Below are 17,797 nucleotides of genomic sequence, written 5' to 3'. Positions count from 1 at the left end.
GAACCCATGAACTATGAGATCATGACCGAGTCAGATGTTTAACTAACTGAATCACCCAGGCGCCCCTCATTAGCAAGGAGATTCTCAAGGGAAAGAACCAACTCTGTTCACGGCTTCCTCCACTGCCGAACACAAACGTTAGTCAATCAATATACACTTGCTCTGCACTGTTGGAAAAGATGCTGTGCTTACAGAAAGCAAGGCCAGTTCTCGTAAGGACTCTAAAGAGAGCTCTCATTTCAAAATGTCCTGATTTGCCATTACAGTTCTCAAATCCATAGCTCTCTTTGCTTCCTCGTGTTTCTACATAGGCTTCTCTCTACAAAATAGGCTCGGAAGCAGCTATGCAACCAGCTGCCTTAAGGGCTATGAAAGTCTGGCCCGTCTCATTTACAATCAGGGGCATGAGGACTGTTGACCAACGGTATGTTTTCCTGGATGGGCTCCCAACTGCTGGCTCATTGAAGAACATCTGAGAGAGTCTGGCGTAGTTGTTCCCTCCAGGCTCCTTGGCTGAGTACAGTCATCTTGGATGAAACTTCATTGTATCATAACACTGCCCCACCCCATCGGCCAGGGCTGATCTTGTGACCAATAAATTACTACATGCTATCTGGGTAATTAAAAGCTGATAGATGAATAAGGACTATTTCCACCAGGAAATTCCTCATATGTAAAGTAATTTATTGTGGTTGGTAAAGTGGGCAATGGCACAATTTAGTAAAATCATAACACTAATGTCATTTATTAATACCTTTCCTACAGGGGTGACACCAAAGAGTTCAACAAAGATTTTTATTGTTTTTCAGAAAGACTTTACAAACCTCAATCAAGAGATCTGAAATTCTGTAAAACACATGCTTGTTCCTTAACTTCAATTTCCTTCAGTAGTTTTATAGATCCCTTAGGCCAGGGAGAGCAGAACCAGATGGCACTCGGGAGGACTTTACAGCGCGTGTCTGCAAAGCCACGATAAATTTTAACGTTTTGCCGAAACTAAGCTTCTGGTATTAATCGTGATATGAAATGATCCTTGATGTAGCTTGCTTTTCAGTTTTTAATCTGGTGTACTAATCACAGTGACTAAAATATTTTCTTCTGAAAAGAAAACAAATACTCGGTAACATCATCTAGACAAGTCGGAAAAGCAGGCTAGCATATGTTTATATAACATAGCACTTCTCCCCAGGGTCTACCTTGCCCCATAAATTGTTGTACTGGTGTGAAAAAATCCAAGTCAGGTCTGAAAAAAAAAAGTCCTTCTCTTAAATCACAACCATATTTGCGAAGAGGAAGACAGCGACATTTTTAAAGTCGCAGCCAAGCCTGTCACACTATTTTCTTTTTCCTTTGCTCAATCATTTCTCATTGTCAGCTGTTGTACCTTTGCATCATCCACTGCCCTCCACCCCGATATCAGGCATTCCCTCGTAATAGTTAAATATTTCAGTATCTGTAGTACTGGGATATTTGTTAATCATGATCATCGGATCTTTGTTCTGGATAGAGGTGGAGAATTATTATAACGGAAACAAAGTGCAAAACTATAGGAAGGAATGTTCCCAAATGGGAACACCCCGCCACCAACCAAGAGCCACCGATCTGGCGGTAGCTGGAGTCCTTGAGGACTGCATTAAACTCAGAGATATTTGGGGAACAGATTTGTGGAACTTCATGCATGGAGAATGTGTTGAAGTAAAGGGAGAAGAAACCATCGGATGGAGTGAAAAAAACCTTCGATCCATGATAAATGAGTATAGCTCCTGAGTACAGCTGAAGATAGAAATAATATATATAGACAGCACAGTGCTTAGTTTACTGACCACACCAAAGTCTTTTGATTGGTGGCACTGACAGGAAAAGGCATCTAATATCTTTAAGGTTGCTGAGGCTGGGAGGAAAGGCCTTAGTGGAGAGGAGAGAAGAAACGTAGAAGAAACAGTGTGTAAGGAGGTTAAGTGTACAGTCTGTGTTTGGGTTCCAATCGCAGTTCACTCGCAAGCTCTGTGCCCTTGACAACATTATGTAACCACCTTGTGTCTGTGAAATACATAATAGAACTTACCTCACCGGGTTGTATTAAATGTTCATAGTGCTAAGTGAGTGAAGGCATGGAAAGTGCTAGAATGGTGTCTGGCCTTCAGTAAATGAGGCCCTATTACTGTCAGAGTGGCAACTGTATATTTTCTAATGATAATGAGATGATTGGGTTTTCAGTTTTATGTGAATTTTTAAAAATGAGAACGGTATTATTTATACTGATATCACTGTTAAGAAGAGGCAAGAATCTAGGATATGAAATGAGATGGAATTTCTACCGATGTATTTAGGGAATTAGGTAGGTGTTGAAAAGAGAGAGTTAAAATTTTAGGTCCTTTTAAAAAGAGATGGGTACATGTTTGCAACTGGCCAACTTTAGGAAATTGATGAGGGCCTCAGGTATCCCAGGAAACAGATAAATCAGGGGATCAAGGGAGTGCAGGGAAGACAGCTGCACGAAGGAAAGCACAGAAAAAAGACTTTCGCACTTGGGAGTAAGGAATAGCAAAGAGAAGGTATCTCGATCCTTAGGATGTTGGAGGAAACCAGTGGAATTTGAAAATGAAACCGGGGGTAAATTCTCTAAATCACTTGCTATTGCTTTGCCTACCACAGAGGCTTACTATATGGGTTTAAATAAAACAAGGAATGCTTGAAATCAAACACAGTGCCTGGAGAACATGGTGTGCGCACACTAAATGTTGGTTCCCTTCCCTTCCCCTCTTAGTGTTTGGACGATTTTCTTTAAACACGTTGAAAGAACTAACTCTGTCTTCAGACGGGGCTGCCACGATGAACTAAGAATGTAAGTTGGAAGGGACTGTGAAATCCTGACCTAGGTGTGAAGACGTGTCCAGCTGAATATAGAAGCAGGAGGCCTGTACCTGTAAGTTGCCTAATTAGTGTACAATTTGCACCCCGAGATCTCGTTAACTAGAGCAAAAGAGTCTGGGCCCTTGCAAGATTTAAGCTGTTCCTGCAGAGAGAACAGAGCAAAGAGAAGCAAACAAAACATCTGACTCCTCGGAGTTGGAAGGCGGCCCTGGATGTGCAGATGGTAGATTCTGCGTAACACTAGTGGCCGACGGGCCCATAATGGGTCTGTCCCATGAGCCCTCATCCTGTTCTGCCCCTAGATGTCACTACATATGGGCTCTTTAGATGTTCTTTTTGCGCTGAAATCTGCCTCTGTATCTTCTCTGTGTCTCTGTTTCTTCACCTGTGAAGTGGTTATAACCACAGGTCTGCAGGGAGGATCCGGGAACAGAGGACAAGCACTCCTAATGAAATTCACAGACAACACGACGGGCTCTGCCTTGCCTTCTTTTACCCTCGCTCCTGCCGTCCCATCTGTCGGCAAACCCAACTGGCTCTGCCTTCAAAGGAGATTTGGAGTCTGGCCACCTGCCGTCCTCCTGACCCACGCCACCATGATCTCTCGCCTGGGTTACTGTGACAACCTCTTCAAAGGTTTAGGACACAGCAGCCACAGTCCTACCATGAAAACCTAAGTCAGATCCTGGCACCTTGGCTCTTGATCTGGCCATAAGTCAAAGCCATAAGGCCATATGGGAAACACGACTGAACTCTTGGCTCTTGGCCCCCCTTGCCTGCTATAATTTTCTCTATAATGCTTATACCTGTTTATATATTATATCTATCACTTGTTTGTCTGTCTTCTTCCACTAGAAAAGTGAGCTGAGAAGTGCATGAGTTTTTGTCTATTTTATCCACTAATGAATCTACAGCGTCTAGAACAGTGCCTGAATGACTGAAGAATCTCAACAAATAGGTCATGTAGTGACTGAGTGAATGCATATAAAGTATTTAGAGAAGTTTCCATGGTACAGTGTTTAATACACATTAAGAATTTAATATACATTAGATATTATTTTTCCTATATCTTGGTTGCCTTTTTGAAGAACTGCTCTGTCTTGCTGATACCACAGTGTATCACCATCCCCTAAAATATCACCTGAACCAGGATGGGCCAACAAGCAACTGTGTTCGGTTCTAGTAATTCCGGACCATGCCTGTTGGTTTTTATTAAGCTTTTAGGCAACCAAACATACATACATATTTAATTAATTGCTTCATTTTGGGAGGAACTGCTGCCACCACAATACAGGAAAGAACTAGAATCCTTGGTACAGTCTTAGGATTAGACACTGAGACTCGGTAGTGGTTGTGACAGAAAGTTACTACACACCACACCACGAACTTTGTGGAGGAGCCTGATGTCCTGGGGGCTGCCTGGGCCATGTTCCATTATGTGGATTACATAAAACACGTCAAGTTGAGGAATGCTGATATTTATACTTATCCTGATGTTATTTATAGTAATATATTACCATATGTAACACCCAATAATAAATATGTAGACTATAATACCATTTTGCTATGAAAGCTAGCAGATGAATAAATAATTTTATTCAAGATGGCTGGCTAATGATATATATGTATATATATCACATATAGATATAAATATTGGTACATAAATAAATTTTTCATATATTTTCATGTCTGTATATATGTATGTATCTGGAAATACTCTTCATTGAAATATAGAATTTTAAGCTTAGAAAAATATAAACCTAAGGGTAGTTACTACCTTTTGATATTAAACTGGATTATAGTAGAACTAGTGACTCTCTACACATAATAAAAATGTTCAAAACCTGGGGCACCTGGGTGGCTCTGTTGGTTAAATGTCTGACTGTTGATTTCAGCTCAGGTCATGGTCTTATGTTTCATGAGTTCTAGTCCCGTGTCAGGTTCTATGCTGACAGCACAGAGGCTGCTTGGGATTCTTTCTCTCCCTGCCTTGCCCCCACTTATGCACGCTTGCTCTCTCTCTCAAAATAAATAAATAAACTTAAAAAACAAAAGTTCAAAAATTGAGTACTGCTACAAATATTCTTGCGATTTATTAGCCTAGTACCCAGGAAACAGTAAATGTAGATTCTCTATCCCTGAGAATCTGAGTGGCATTCTTGTTAAACTTTTTTGAGAGTTGCTGTGAGGCTCATTTGCACATGTGCACACACTCATACACACACACACACACACACACACACACACACAGCAAAAGGCTGTTAAGCACTAAGTACTACATAAACCTAAAGCATTCTTTTCTTTGAATAAACTCAACAGCCTTACATTTTGGATGAACTAGTCAAGCCTACAGTGAAATTAATCTGTTTTTCATATTTTCAATGGAGCCCCAACTACTTAAACGCTGTATTCAAAGGATCGGCAGTAATAAAACAACAAGAAAAAGAATCCCTGTTAGCACTTCCCACTGTATGTGAAGTGAAGAGAAACGTGATGGAGGACTGACATCCATTTCACTTTGAATTAAACACAGCATCACCGCAAATCTCAAGGGAGGATATTAAGTTCTGTGTGTGGGTAATACCAGGAATTCTACAGGCAAGGGGAGAATGATATTTGTTTGGCAAAAAGCCAATCAAACTTCACACTTGTTCTAGAAGTCGGTGGTCAACACCTCTGTTCTTGTCATCAAAGCTCTTGGCTACAGTGGCTTAAGCTATCTGAATCTCAACATCTTTGGTGGCATTCATTTTGAAGATAAAACAATAAGAAGTGAGGTAAAGCGAGGTCTAATGAAAATGATATTAAATGGGAATTAACCCTGGGAAAAGCAGGCCCGGTTAGACAGAGCACATCAAAGAACAAAGAACTGACTTTCCGAGTGGGATCTTCAGACACATACAGTCTTTGATTTTATGTCGGGGGAAAGGACTCAAACCAAGGTATGCAGATGCATTCACAGCTTTCTCGGGTTTCCGCAAAATACATGCTGTAAATTTTCTAGAGTTCGCGGTACACATTTCCAAAGAGGCCTTCACCTTTCGTGGAAGGAAGTACACGTTCCTCGATACGTCTGGTTTTTGCTGTAATAGTATATAATGCCTCTCTCTAATAAATTTAACCACAAACATTTTTTTTCATATGTGTCTGCATTCTGCTAATTTATAAAAAGCAGGATGCTGTCAGAGAAAATTTCATGAAAATGATCTATAAACCAGACTGTCAAAAGTGAAAGGTACTCAGGCAGTATGTAGGGGCAACAAATTCATGGAAACCACTGGAAAGCTTTCCTGCGCTGCAGGACAATATACTGTAACGGAGCTCACGTTTCCGTGATTTGCAAGTTACTGTGAGGTCACAGGAAATCCTGAAATGTTTTCCACATTTTCTTTTATACATTTTATGTCAAATTTCCTGCAATTGAAATCATAAACCCTCCTACTGCTGGAATCTCTTCTGAAGGAAAGGAGATCTTGTGACACTCCCCCACGAACACCTAATAACTCAATTCCTACCAGTGTAACAAGAACCTGAAAGACAGAACTGAAAATGGACTGTGATAAGGCTGAAATGTCAGAGGCCCTAACTCGTCCAAAATGAAAACTAAACCGATCTCATTAAGCCGACTCTAAAAGTGCATTTAATCTAGTGACGGTAGACTTTTCCCTAGAATGAGAGGTAAGAGAAGAAATGACAGACTGTCCCAAAGACGTCAGCTCACCATTTCCCCAAATCTCTGACCCAAAAGATATTTGTGGATTTATAGTCTCATTTTAAAATGGCATCTTCTAGGTGGAGGTTCTTAACATGAATCAAGTTCCTGACCACCACGTTCTAGTGTTCCAGCTAGGCTTTTGAAAGGGAAAGTCAGATTTAAGTAGGATGTCTGAGTTTAAAATGTTCCCTCAAGATTTGTCACTTGCAACTGTGGAAATTAAAAATAGCTTTTAAATGTTCAAATACCATTTTAGTATAAATCCACACCAAACAATTGAGGTTCGTTAATGAACACCAATTTTTAAGATTTGTTGGATCATGAGTTATCAGGACACATTACCTCTCCTGACATATCAGGGGCCATCGGGACAGCAGGCCACAGAGATGAGTAGATTCCAAAAAACACCACCCAGAGCGCGATGCTGCCCCAAATTGCTATGTGGCTGAACTGTAAAGGAAGAGAATCTGAGTCACGAGACTTTTAGGTAGACTGGGTCCACAAACACTTAATGATGCTTTCACAAATTCCCTTATTAATTTTTTACCACATGCATCAAAAAGTACCTACAGGAATTTCTAAATAATGATGTGTGCATGTTTTAACGGGATCCTTCGCTAGAGCTAATGTTAATGTCCTCCAACCATGGCTAGGATGTTTGTGCTACTGGCATTTAGAACTGTTCTGTCTCTGCCTCCTTTGGGCTTTCTCCTCTCTGACTCTCCTCTTTTTCACCTGCTACCATCTTTAACCCTCTTTATTTTTGCTTTGCATGCTCTCTCTGGGAGAAGTCAGACACGTGGGAGAATGCTACCTGTATGTCGATGACCGTCAACTCCATGTTCCTTGTGGCCATCCTTCTCCTGAACATCAAACTTTAATTTCTTTTATGTTTCCTGGGTCTCTCTACCTGGATTTTGCAAAACTAATGTTCTAAAGTGGACCTGGTCTTTCTCTGAACTGGATACTTACAAACGTCTGAGGACAAATCTTTTGCTAACATTGCTGGTTTTCATTATCATTTTCCAATGGGTTTTCTGCTAAATGCATCTTGTGACACATTCTACTAAGAAAAGAGTCTTAGTCAAATAAGTTTGGAAGCCTCTCTCCTTCCTGGGATATTCACAATACACAATAATATACTATAATATACTAAAGGCTCTGAAATTCTTATGGTCAATAAACCTACTGAAGTTTTTATTCACTGTTTCCTAAGCAGACAAACTAGAATCCCCAGTTCTGCCCCTTCCACCCACGACCCCACACGAGGAACAGTCTGTGGGACCAGGGCCCAGGGACACACAAGGTCAGAATAAAGAACAATGATGTCTGCAGTTAACACCCAAGTAAACGTGACACGCCTTGGTTGGTTGGAGATACGCTTACCCATGTCCAATATGAGGTCTCCAATCCAGCTTTCAAACACACGGTTATCACCACGAACTAAGACAGAAGGGAAAACATTATTTTATTTCATAAATGTGACAGTTCCAATGATTGAAAATGAGGTTTATAGAGAGCAGGTATTATACTGTGTATTAGACTATGGGACTGGTAGATGATTCACAGCTTGCCTTGTACATCCACCTAGCAAGGAAACAGGCGGATTATGTGCACATGGTGGCTATGGCCAGTCAGAACTGCCCGTAGTGGCTTTGCACTCCTGTCGCCATCCCTGCCCTCCTCACCTGCACAGCCTCACGGTCCATTCATGAGGCCTGTGGCGGCCTGTTTCCCGTACAACTCACGACCAGTGAATACACACCTGCAGTAACTTGGATTCAAGTGTACTTTGATTTTAATTTATATCATCCATAATGGGTGCCTGGGTGGCTCAGTTGATTAAGTGACTGGCTCCTGGTTTTGGCTCAGGTCATGACCTCATGGTCCGTGAGTTTGAGCCCCACATTGGGCTCTGCACTGATAGTACAGAGCCTGCTTGGGATTCTCTCTCTCTTTCTCTCACTGCCCTTCCCGTGCTCTCTCTCAAAATAAGTAAAATAAACTTAATTTTTTAAAAAAAACATTAAAAAATACCATCTGTAATACTTAAAAAAGCTCCTACTTTCAAAATTTTAAAGATAAATTCTAAAAGTAATGTAGCTGGATAATTAGAAATTTAAACACTTAACTCTGTAACTCTACGTACTTAAAACCCTACTGATTAGGATACTGAAGCCTGTTACGCTCTCCGTGATGTACGCACCCATTACTGAGTCTGCTACTGATTCTGCAGTAAGGGGACCTGCTGTGTAAACTGCCTTGTGTTGTTCATAGGGTGGCACCAAGGTTGACCGGACATGCCCTGGAGTCACAGGACTCGTGCTCACTGTGCCACCATTTCTTAGGCGCTTGGGTTAAGGAACGAGGCTAGTTACTTGACATCTGTGTCTCTGCCCCTTCATCTGTAAATGGGGACTGAAGACGATCACCTTCCTCATAGGGGTGTGGGTACAAGCACCAAGAACAGTGCTTGGCACTGCACTCTAATCTGTTATTACCTATCTATAGTTAACGTTTAAATGCTGTCAGGAGTCACAGGAATTCTGGGCACTTGTGGTCGCTGGAGGCGGTGGCAGTGTGACGTCAGCCTCGCACCGGTGGTCAGTACACGCTTGCCAGCTCAACTTCAGGCCCTTTCAAGGCTTGCAAATAGCATTAGGGGCTTCCCCACAGGGTCATAAAGTCAGGTTCAAGTGAAGCGTTTGGGCTTTCCAGCAAGATATCTAATGGCAATTTAGGATTAATATCTGTAGAAATAAAACTGTTAAAACGTAAGTGCTCATTAACAAGCTGTATAAAAGTTCAAAATTAAGAGACGTAGCGTGGCATAAAGAAAAACAGCTTCCTGAGACCTGAGTATCTGAATGCGTCCCTAAAACACATCCATGATATATCCTCCGATTAATTTCTACACTTACCCTGCCAAGTAATTACTTATTTCTGGTTTGTAGTCATGTTGTAGGAGACTAAGTCACCACCCTCACCGCTCCCTCCTCCCAAGACATATCGTCCCTTTCTGTCACTCCTTCAGGTGGTTGACGTCAATGGGAAGGAGATGTCTGAAGAAACGTAATCCCTCTGTCACTTCATGGCTTTCATACCCTATCATTCAGTAACTAAAACACTTAATATTTAAACATCCTAATATCATTTTTCTACCAACTGAGCCAGCCACACTGATAGCCACGGAACAGCACACTGCCTTCATTTTGGGGTCATGGGGAGGGACCCAGGATTAGAGAGCAGGGAATGTTGGTCTGAGAATTCAGAGTTGAAGGCGAGTAGAGAACTTACCAGACACCAACTACGTGATCTCAGGCGCTGACAGTCAAGTGATACTTTTGACTTTTAAGGTTAAGGTGGTTTTAAAACATTTTTTGGCCCTTTATGGCAGGGACGAGATTGCACTCACAGGTGTGTCCTCTCTAATTGTTTGGATAGTGACTTAACACAGTGGGTTCCATGCCTTGTGTCCCCATGAAATGTCCCCAAAGAGTGATTCCTCTCCCATTTCAGTCATCACAAGACTCTAGAATAATTACTGGTTAAACACCCAAGAACATTATGATAACATTTGCCATAAATTCAGGAAAGCAAAAAAAAAAAAAAAAAATTAACAAGGGCAGTAAAATCAAAATGAGGAAAAAGAGACAAAGAAGAGAAAAAGGGCAAATGGGGGGCACTAAGAGTAAAGAGAGAGTACTGAAAATAATAGCAACCAAAGTCCTGTAAAGTCAGTGAGCCTGAATGACATATTAATAACCTAATATAAAAAAATATCTTAATAGTGAAAACATCTTACTTCATTTTTATTTATATTATTAGTATTTTTTAAAAATTTATTTATTCTTGAAAGAGAGAGACAGGGAAAGAGCATGCATAAGTGGGAGAAGGGCAGAGAGAAATAGAGAGGGAGAGAAAGAATCCAAGCAGGCTCCACACTGGCAGCACAGAGCCCTTCACGGGGCTCAATCCCACGAACTGCAAGATCATGACCTGAGCCAAAATCAAGAGCCAGATGCTTAACTGACAGAGCTATGCAGGCACCCCTTATCTTATCTTGTTTTTAAGGCAAACTGTAAACAACCCTAAATCCAGAAACGCACACAGTTAAAAGGATTTGATTTTATATACAAACTAGACAAATGTTCTGTACTCACCGTGTAAACAAAGTTTCCCAGCAGCAGATAATCGGAGGTTTTCCCATTTCCAAATACAGTACCTGAATGACAGGAAGAGAGGCTTGTTAACATGAAAATAAATGAGGTCCTTTCAGAATCCTTTCAAAGATAAATCAATTTACACGTGTTGAACAAAAGAAGGGGAACCTGGTGTCACACAATAGAGCCAGAAACCAGGCTAATTAAAAAAAAAAGGTAAGAAGTCTCACACAGTTGCTATGAATGTGAGTCACAAAGTAAAAACAATTTTTCCAATAGTCAACATGAAGGAGGAAAACGGACTTGTTCACCAATTCTTAGGATCCATGAGATGGGAAAAAAAAAATCGAACTAAGTGTAAAGGCGAAGCCTAAAGTTACGGGCATTGAGACAGAAGACATCCTGAATTTTTAATAAAGAACTCTTTTAACAATATAGATGAAGGTTCTAGGGAGGCTTCTTACTTTCTTTCAATAAAGTTGTTGGCACGCAACTCACAGAAGACTGAGGAACACCATTATGGTTTGAGGTATATGGCTCTTAGGTCTGGCTGAATTCGGGCATATTTTAAAGTATTTTGTTATTCCAGAAATGGCTAACAAATGTGGCTTTAGATGAAGGGAGGGGTAGCTAACAAAGAAAAATCAGAATCACTGTTAAAAAAAATTAAAAAATGAAAAATAACTGAATAATCAAATCATTGGCACCATAAAAAATGTAAAGTTCATGGTATATGCAATACAATATTCTATTTATATGAATAGTCGACAATATTATTCAAAGTCTCTAATGAAAGGACAAAATATGTTATAGTATGGGATGAACCATTTGGGAGACACAGACCAGGCTTTGTTCTGTGACTAGTTGGATCGTGTTGGTGTATAATCAATCTCCAGAGAACTCAGTTTCTTCACTTGAAAGATGAAGTGAAACCATCCACCCTGGAGGAGTTGTGAGATTAAAATGAGGTTTCATACGCAAGGCACCAAGCAGTGTCAGGGCTGGGAGTGTGTGGTAGGGGTTCCATGATGTGACCCTACCCTCTCCAATGTTTTTGGTTAGAAGTAGTCAGGAAAGGCTCTTATTGGCTCAGTGATCGAGAGGACTCCTTTTCTCCATGGCAGTATTCCATGATTAGGGATATAGGAGCTGATGTGCTATGTCTTAGGAGGACATTGTGGACAAACTTGTGTCTTCAGTTAATCTGCAAATTTCCCTCCAACCAAATTAACGTACTCATAAATCTACAAAATAACTGAAAGTGTCTTATGATCACTTCCTGTTTTCCATGTGTTTACATAGATCCCTTAACTAAAATATATTATCAAAAATAATCACATTTGGGTCCAACTAATAAGCCTTCTGGTCATGACTGGGTCATCATGAAGAAGCCAAAGATTCATTTCAAGATCACAGTGAGAAAAAAAAAATTAAAAACCTGTTGTGGAGTTTGCCAGATTCAGCATTTGGATGATTCAGGTAAATCATTTGTTCTCACACTTTCTCATCTCTAGACTCCTTTACACTTAAAAATTATTGAGGGTCCCCAAAAGCTTTTGTTTCTGTGGTTTATATCTATCAATGTTTAGTAACTTAGAAATTAAGGCAGAATATTTTAAAATATGTATTGATTTATCTAAAAATAATAGTAATAAAAATAATAGTAATAAACACAATACATATAAATGGATTTTACATACAATATTTCCACAAACTGAGCAGGTTAGTGAGAAAATCAGCATTGTCTTACATGTTTATAATGTCTCTAATGTTTTGCTTAATAGAAGGTAGCTGGATTTTCATACTGTTTTGGTTGAAATATATGAAGGAAATTCAACTTCACAGAGAGATGGAGTCATAGAGGAGTGTTTTAATAATCTTTTCTAGGGGTGCCTGGGTGGCTCAGTCAGTTGAGTGTCCAGCTTCAGCTCAGGTCATGATCTCACAGTTTGTGGGTTCAAGCCCCACGTCGGGCTCTGTGCTGCCCTCCCCTGCTCACTCTGTCTTTTTCTCTCCATCTCAAAAATAAATAAAACATTAAAAAATTAAAAAAATAATCTTTTCTAATGATATTCTTTGACACTACATCAAAAGCTCAACAAGTAGTTTCTTAAAGGTTATGATGTAGAACCTGAAACAGTATTGGTGAACTTTCAGTGCTCTGATTACGTTAAGGTCAATGGCTCCACTTGACACTCTGAGTGGATCTTCAACTCAGGCAGGAGTCTGTAACCTCCCGAAAATAGCTGGTTCAGCTCACAACTCACAGGGGGCATCGGGCATTCTGTCTGGTCCAAGTCTCACTGCTGGGCAGCAGAACTGCTTTCTGTTCACTTCCCAGCTTGTCACACAGACTATTAACGAGACGTGCACCAGGTTTCAAGATCTAACAAAGGTATTAGTTTTATAGCCTCTTCAAGGGCATTCTAAAGTGACACTGGCCTTTTTTGTTCTTTTTAATTTTTTTAATGTTTTATTTATTTTTGATACAGAGAGAGACAGAGCATGAGGGGGAGGGGCAGAGAGAGAGGGAGACAGAATTGGAAGCAGGCTCCAGGCTCTGAGCTGGCAGCACAGAGCCTGACGTGGGGCTCAAACCCATGAACATGAGATCATGACCTGAGCCAAAGTTGGATGCTTAACTGACTGAGCCATCCAGGCGCCCCTGTTGTTGTTTTTCATGTGGGTGCCTGGCAGGGAAGCCTATACTGTTCATTCTATAGTAGCACCACTATTTGTGCTAAGGTACCAGCAATTTTACCCATGTTGGTTTTGTATCAGTCATGAAAAAAGAAAAAGCATGTCTGGATCATACTATAAAAATTCTGAAATTTTGACCTTGGGCAACCCAAAAAAGTCATGGGTATTTACAGGTGTCTATAGACCATACTTTGAGAAGCAAGTGAATAAATAAATATTTTGCTGCACTTTCTATAGCCTTACATTTCTTGTGTATCTTGTCCTTTCAAGAGCTAACACAAAACAAAACAAAAAACCCCAAAACCTCTCCTAATATAAAAATTAAAAACAAGGCAAAAAACAAACCCCTTAACATTAGTATGTTAAAAGGTAATCTATGCCAGATGCCATTCAAGTCCCAAGAAGAGAAAGCACGCGTGCCCTTGACTTGGCCGGTCTGGGTTCTACAGGCAGCACCCTTTTTATGAACGGCCTCTGCTGACGGTCGCCGGCTCGGGAAGTTTCTGGCAAACGGCGAACACGCGCAGGGAGCCCGAGGGTCTGCTCTCCAGGAGCAGATTTCCTTTCAAACTCCGTCACTGTTAAGGCGGTTTAGATGCTATTTGGCTTGAGATACTTTTGATCTTAAATTTCTTTTTTCTAATTGAGAATGCTGAAATAGCAAGAGATGGACGTGCGTTGTCTTTCATACCTATATTGACTTTGCAATCTGAAAATAAGGTTCACCTAGGGGAGTTGTGTAAGGTCCTACGTTGTGCCCCATACCTTAATATCCCACGGCTCCAAAAGAGGGGAAGCAATCTAAATGTCCATCAATAGATGAATGGGTAAGCAAAACGTGGTAAATCCATACAGCGGAGTATCATTCAACCGGGAGAGGTGAAGTACTGATTCATGCTGCAACATGAACCAAGGCCACATACTACATGATCCCATTTTTATGAACTGTCCGGAACAGGCAAACCCACAGACAGCAACACCAGGGGCTGGGTGGGGGGTGAGGGGGGAAGGAGGAGCCATGGGGAGTAACTGCTAATGAGCATAGGGTGACGGGAATGTTCTGACACTGGACAATGGTGAATTTGTACAATTCTGTGAATACGCTAAAAAACACTGAATTATACAATTTAAAAGGGTGAATTTTATGGCATGTGCATTATTATCTCAAAAACAAAATCTGTTCTGGTTCTCCTGGCCTATCCAGGTCAAGAGGCTATACGTTAATTGGATTTTCTTACCACTCATGTCCATGGCTTAGAAAATGAGAAGTATTCAGTGTACTGGCCAGGAAATTAGCAAAGAAATGAGATGAAAATCTCTGATTCAGACATGAAGCCCCTGGCCTCCCTGTAACATTCCCCCCATACATGCCATGTGCACCCATGAATCGTGACAGTTCACTAACTAGGTATCGTTTTAAACACTGTGAATGCAACACTCAACCACACGGGCAACTCCTTCTGCAACCTGGATTCTAACCGAGGAGAAAGACAATAAAAAATGAGCCAACATGTCACGCCCTGATAGGCAAAGATCTCACGAAGAGGATAAAGGATAATGAGGAGGAGCAGGAGCAGAGGGGACAGTGTTGGTGGCTCTCTGGGAGCTCAGGCCTGGGGCAGGGAGGGGGTATCCGGAAAAGGAAGTCAGAAGCGCATCCCCCGCAGCCAAGAGAGAGGCAGGTGGAGCTACCCCGGCGAGGGCTGTGCATTTCATTCTAAACTCCACAGAAGTCGGTGGGTTAGTGAGGAGCGAGGCATGCGGTCCAGGTCCCTTTTACAAGGACCACCTTGCCTGTGGAGAACAGGACGTGGGAGGGCAAGAAGGGACCGGAGATGGAAGGACTGTACTTCTAAAGGATGAACAGACCTCTTGGGTGTGGGGGGGGTGTCGTGTTTTCAATGCCTGTAGTTTGGGAGCAGAGGCCCCATGGCTGGCTGCTTTCCTGGGGAATCTCAGGCAAGGTCCGCTCTGGGGGACACAGCAGTGCTAGCTGGAATGTCACGGGGATCATGTTCTAAAGTGGCCACTTTATCATTTTTACGTGCATATGCGATTCACCATCATCCTCTCTCAGGACTGACAGAGTAAAATCACTCCCTCAAAACAAGCAGAGGAAAGGCTTCCACTCCGAGATGAACATAAAAACATATTAAAAATCTCATTCAAAACGTCGGCTCGTGTCTACTTGAAAACACGAGCATGTCGGATCAGGTTCCGTATAAAGAGCTTGGTAGAGGCCTCAAAGGTATAATAAATGGATGACATAAAATATTAGCGCTATTGTCTTCAAGCTCTACATCAATGGAGGAAAAAAAGAGCCCTAAAATTTAACTCTACAAGTTTGGAAAACGTGAGACGTGGAGAAGAAAGGCTTTGCATATATTAAATCACTTTGCTCCCAAAGGAATAATAAAAATCTTTAAAGTGTGTACAGCTTTTGGATGCGTGTATTTTAAGTTAAGGAAAACAGCATAAAATGAAACACTGCTATAATTTTTAACATATATTGACAATGAGTTATTTTTCTAAAAACGTAAAGTCATCTCTTAGCATTCATATCCTTTCTACTTACCATACTGGAGGGCTTTTAGTGGAAACCAAAACAGAATAACTGAGTGGAAGAGGCCATTTAAACAATGAACCCAGAAAACCTGAGGGAAAACAAAAATCCATGAGAACCATTTGCGATAAACTAGCTCTGTGAACTCTGACCTTTCTTTTTATCTGTGAGCTAGATGCACAAAACGTGTTTCTGTCGGGCCACCACTGTGAATTAATAGAACTGACAGACACTTTCTGCCTCCTAGACCTTCATGGGTCATTTATTTATTTTTATGTTTCTCAAAATGTTTTTTCAGCTTCACTGAAATTTTTTTTTTGCTTTTCGAAAGCCAAGTGTGAAACATTTAAATTTCTTCCTGAAAAGGAGAATAATATTTGAAAGATGTGTAGATCCTGAAATTCTTAGGTGCAACTGTTTTTATAATTCCAGAAGAACAGACTTTTGAAGAGACTCTAATTTGGTGAAATCCCTACTGTCTCTTTCCCGTCTGTAGTAGGAGTGTGAACTTTCCAATGGTAAGGATGTAACTCCACTCCGTTCCCCACCCCCCACACGGATGACATGCTAGAAGTAACAAGCATAACATTTGTGTAATTCTATAAAGCATTGTCACTATCACTGAATTTATAAAAGGCTTTTAACTTTTAACACCCGTCAACATCAAAGTTCCTACAACGATAACATCGTTTTGGTTCGTACTTTTCTATATCGATTGTATTTTAAGAACAAGGGAGCACGTCTGGCTGGTACTTTCTTCGTGGCGGGGATGTGCAAGATTAAGTTATAGAAAACCTGTTTAGAATTCTTATGGTCCTTTGAAGAGTTGCAGTTTTGTCATTTAAAAGTGCTTCTTGCAAGCAACACTTAGGCTAAATAAAATTGGCATGTATTAATAGTTTTAAGCTGTTCAAACAACAGAAATTAAGTTGCCTGCCTCCCAAAATTTTCCACCATGATCTCAATTTCCTTTGTTAGCTCACCCGGCCACACTGGATTGTATGATCCAATTTACGCTCCAATACATTACACATTTGAACTTGTGTTACTCATTAACCTTTGTCTCTTCTCCTCACTATGTCATTACCACAAGTTTTTATTTGACAGAAAGCACAGGTGGGTGCAAGAAAAATTAGTTCTACTTTTCCATTTTCCTGACCGATACTTATTGTCACATGCTAATCCGTTAACCCCTGTCACGACCTCAGAACCTCCGACCCTTTTTACCATAACAAACGTAATCATCATCATTCAGGGCAACAATGCTTCTACACTGGGGACCCACAGCAACTGCTGTGTATACAACTATGCATTTTGTAGCCATTTGTCCCTGAATTTTAAAACACTTAGATGGGATTTAATCGAAGATTTTTCACTGAAATCATGAGACAATCCATAAAATGCTACTATTAAAAATGGTTGGCAACTTGTGTATAAATTTCTAAAGGATGGAGAAGTTGTATCATCTATTTGGCTTGATCTGATGACTTTTTGAAATGCGTGGGCTCTGCAGATAATGAAATACTTCATAAGCAACAAAAGAACAGTGAAAGATACAAGGAATGACGCTTCCACACTGAAACTAGAGACTACCTTTTCTTTGGCTGCAAGACTGTCCAAGTTCCCATGTGCAAAGGGCCTGAAAAGATGCGACTTTCCAGGAATAGCTTTGGATAATCATGGGAGGATCAATTTAAGTTTATAAGCAAGAGTAAGTACCCTGGCCAAGTCTGTGGCTGGGAAGTTAATTCTTGAGAGAGCATTGTGGAGCCTGAGGTATGG

At 40.8% G+C, this 17,797-nt stretch overlaps 1 protein-coding gene across 3 annotated transcripts in view; it reads right to left on the bottom strand.

Moving 5' to 3' along the window:
• Window positions 1–17,797, bottom strand: part of ATP8A1 (ATPase phospholipid transporting 8A1) — a 224,745-nt gene that overhangs the window by 28,793 nt on the left and 178,155 nt on the right. For all 3 annotated transcript variants that reach the window (XM_029946463.1, XM_029946459.1, XM_029946471.1), the window contains 4 exons: window positions 16,028–16,106; window positions 10,753–10,814; window positions 7,976–8,032; window positions 6,932–7,039 (listed from right to left, as the gene is read on the bottom strand). In XM_029946463.1, the coding sequence (XP_029802323.1) occupies window positions 6,932–7,039; window positions 7,976–8,032; window positions 10,753–10,814; window positions 16,028–16,106 (306 nt within the window). The remainder of the gene's footprint in view (window positions 1–6,931; window positions 7,040–7,975; window positions 8,033–10,752; window positions 10,815–16,027; window positions 16,107–17,797) is intronic.

The sequence above is a fragment of the Suricata suricatta genome, chromosome 1 (genome assembly GCF_006229205.1).
Source record: "Suricata suricatta isolate VVHF042 chromosome 1, meerkat_22Aug2017_6uvM2_HiC, whole genome shotgun sequence".
In the NCBI taxonomy this organism is placed as follows: Eukaryota; Metazoa; Chordata; class Mammalia; order Carnivora; family Herpestidae; genus Suricata; species Suricata suricatta.
Note: the sequence above shows the minus strand (reverse complement) of the source record. Positions and strands in the feature narration are given on the sequence as shown.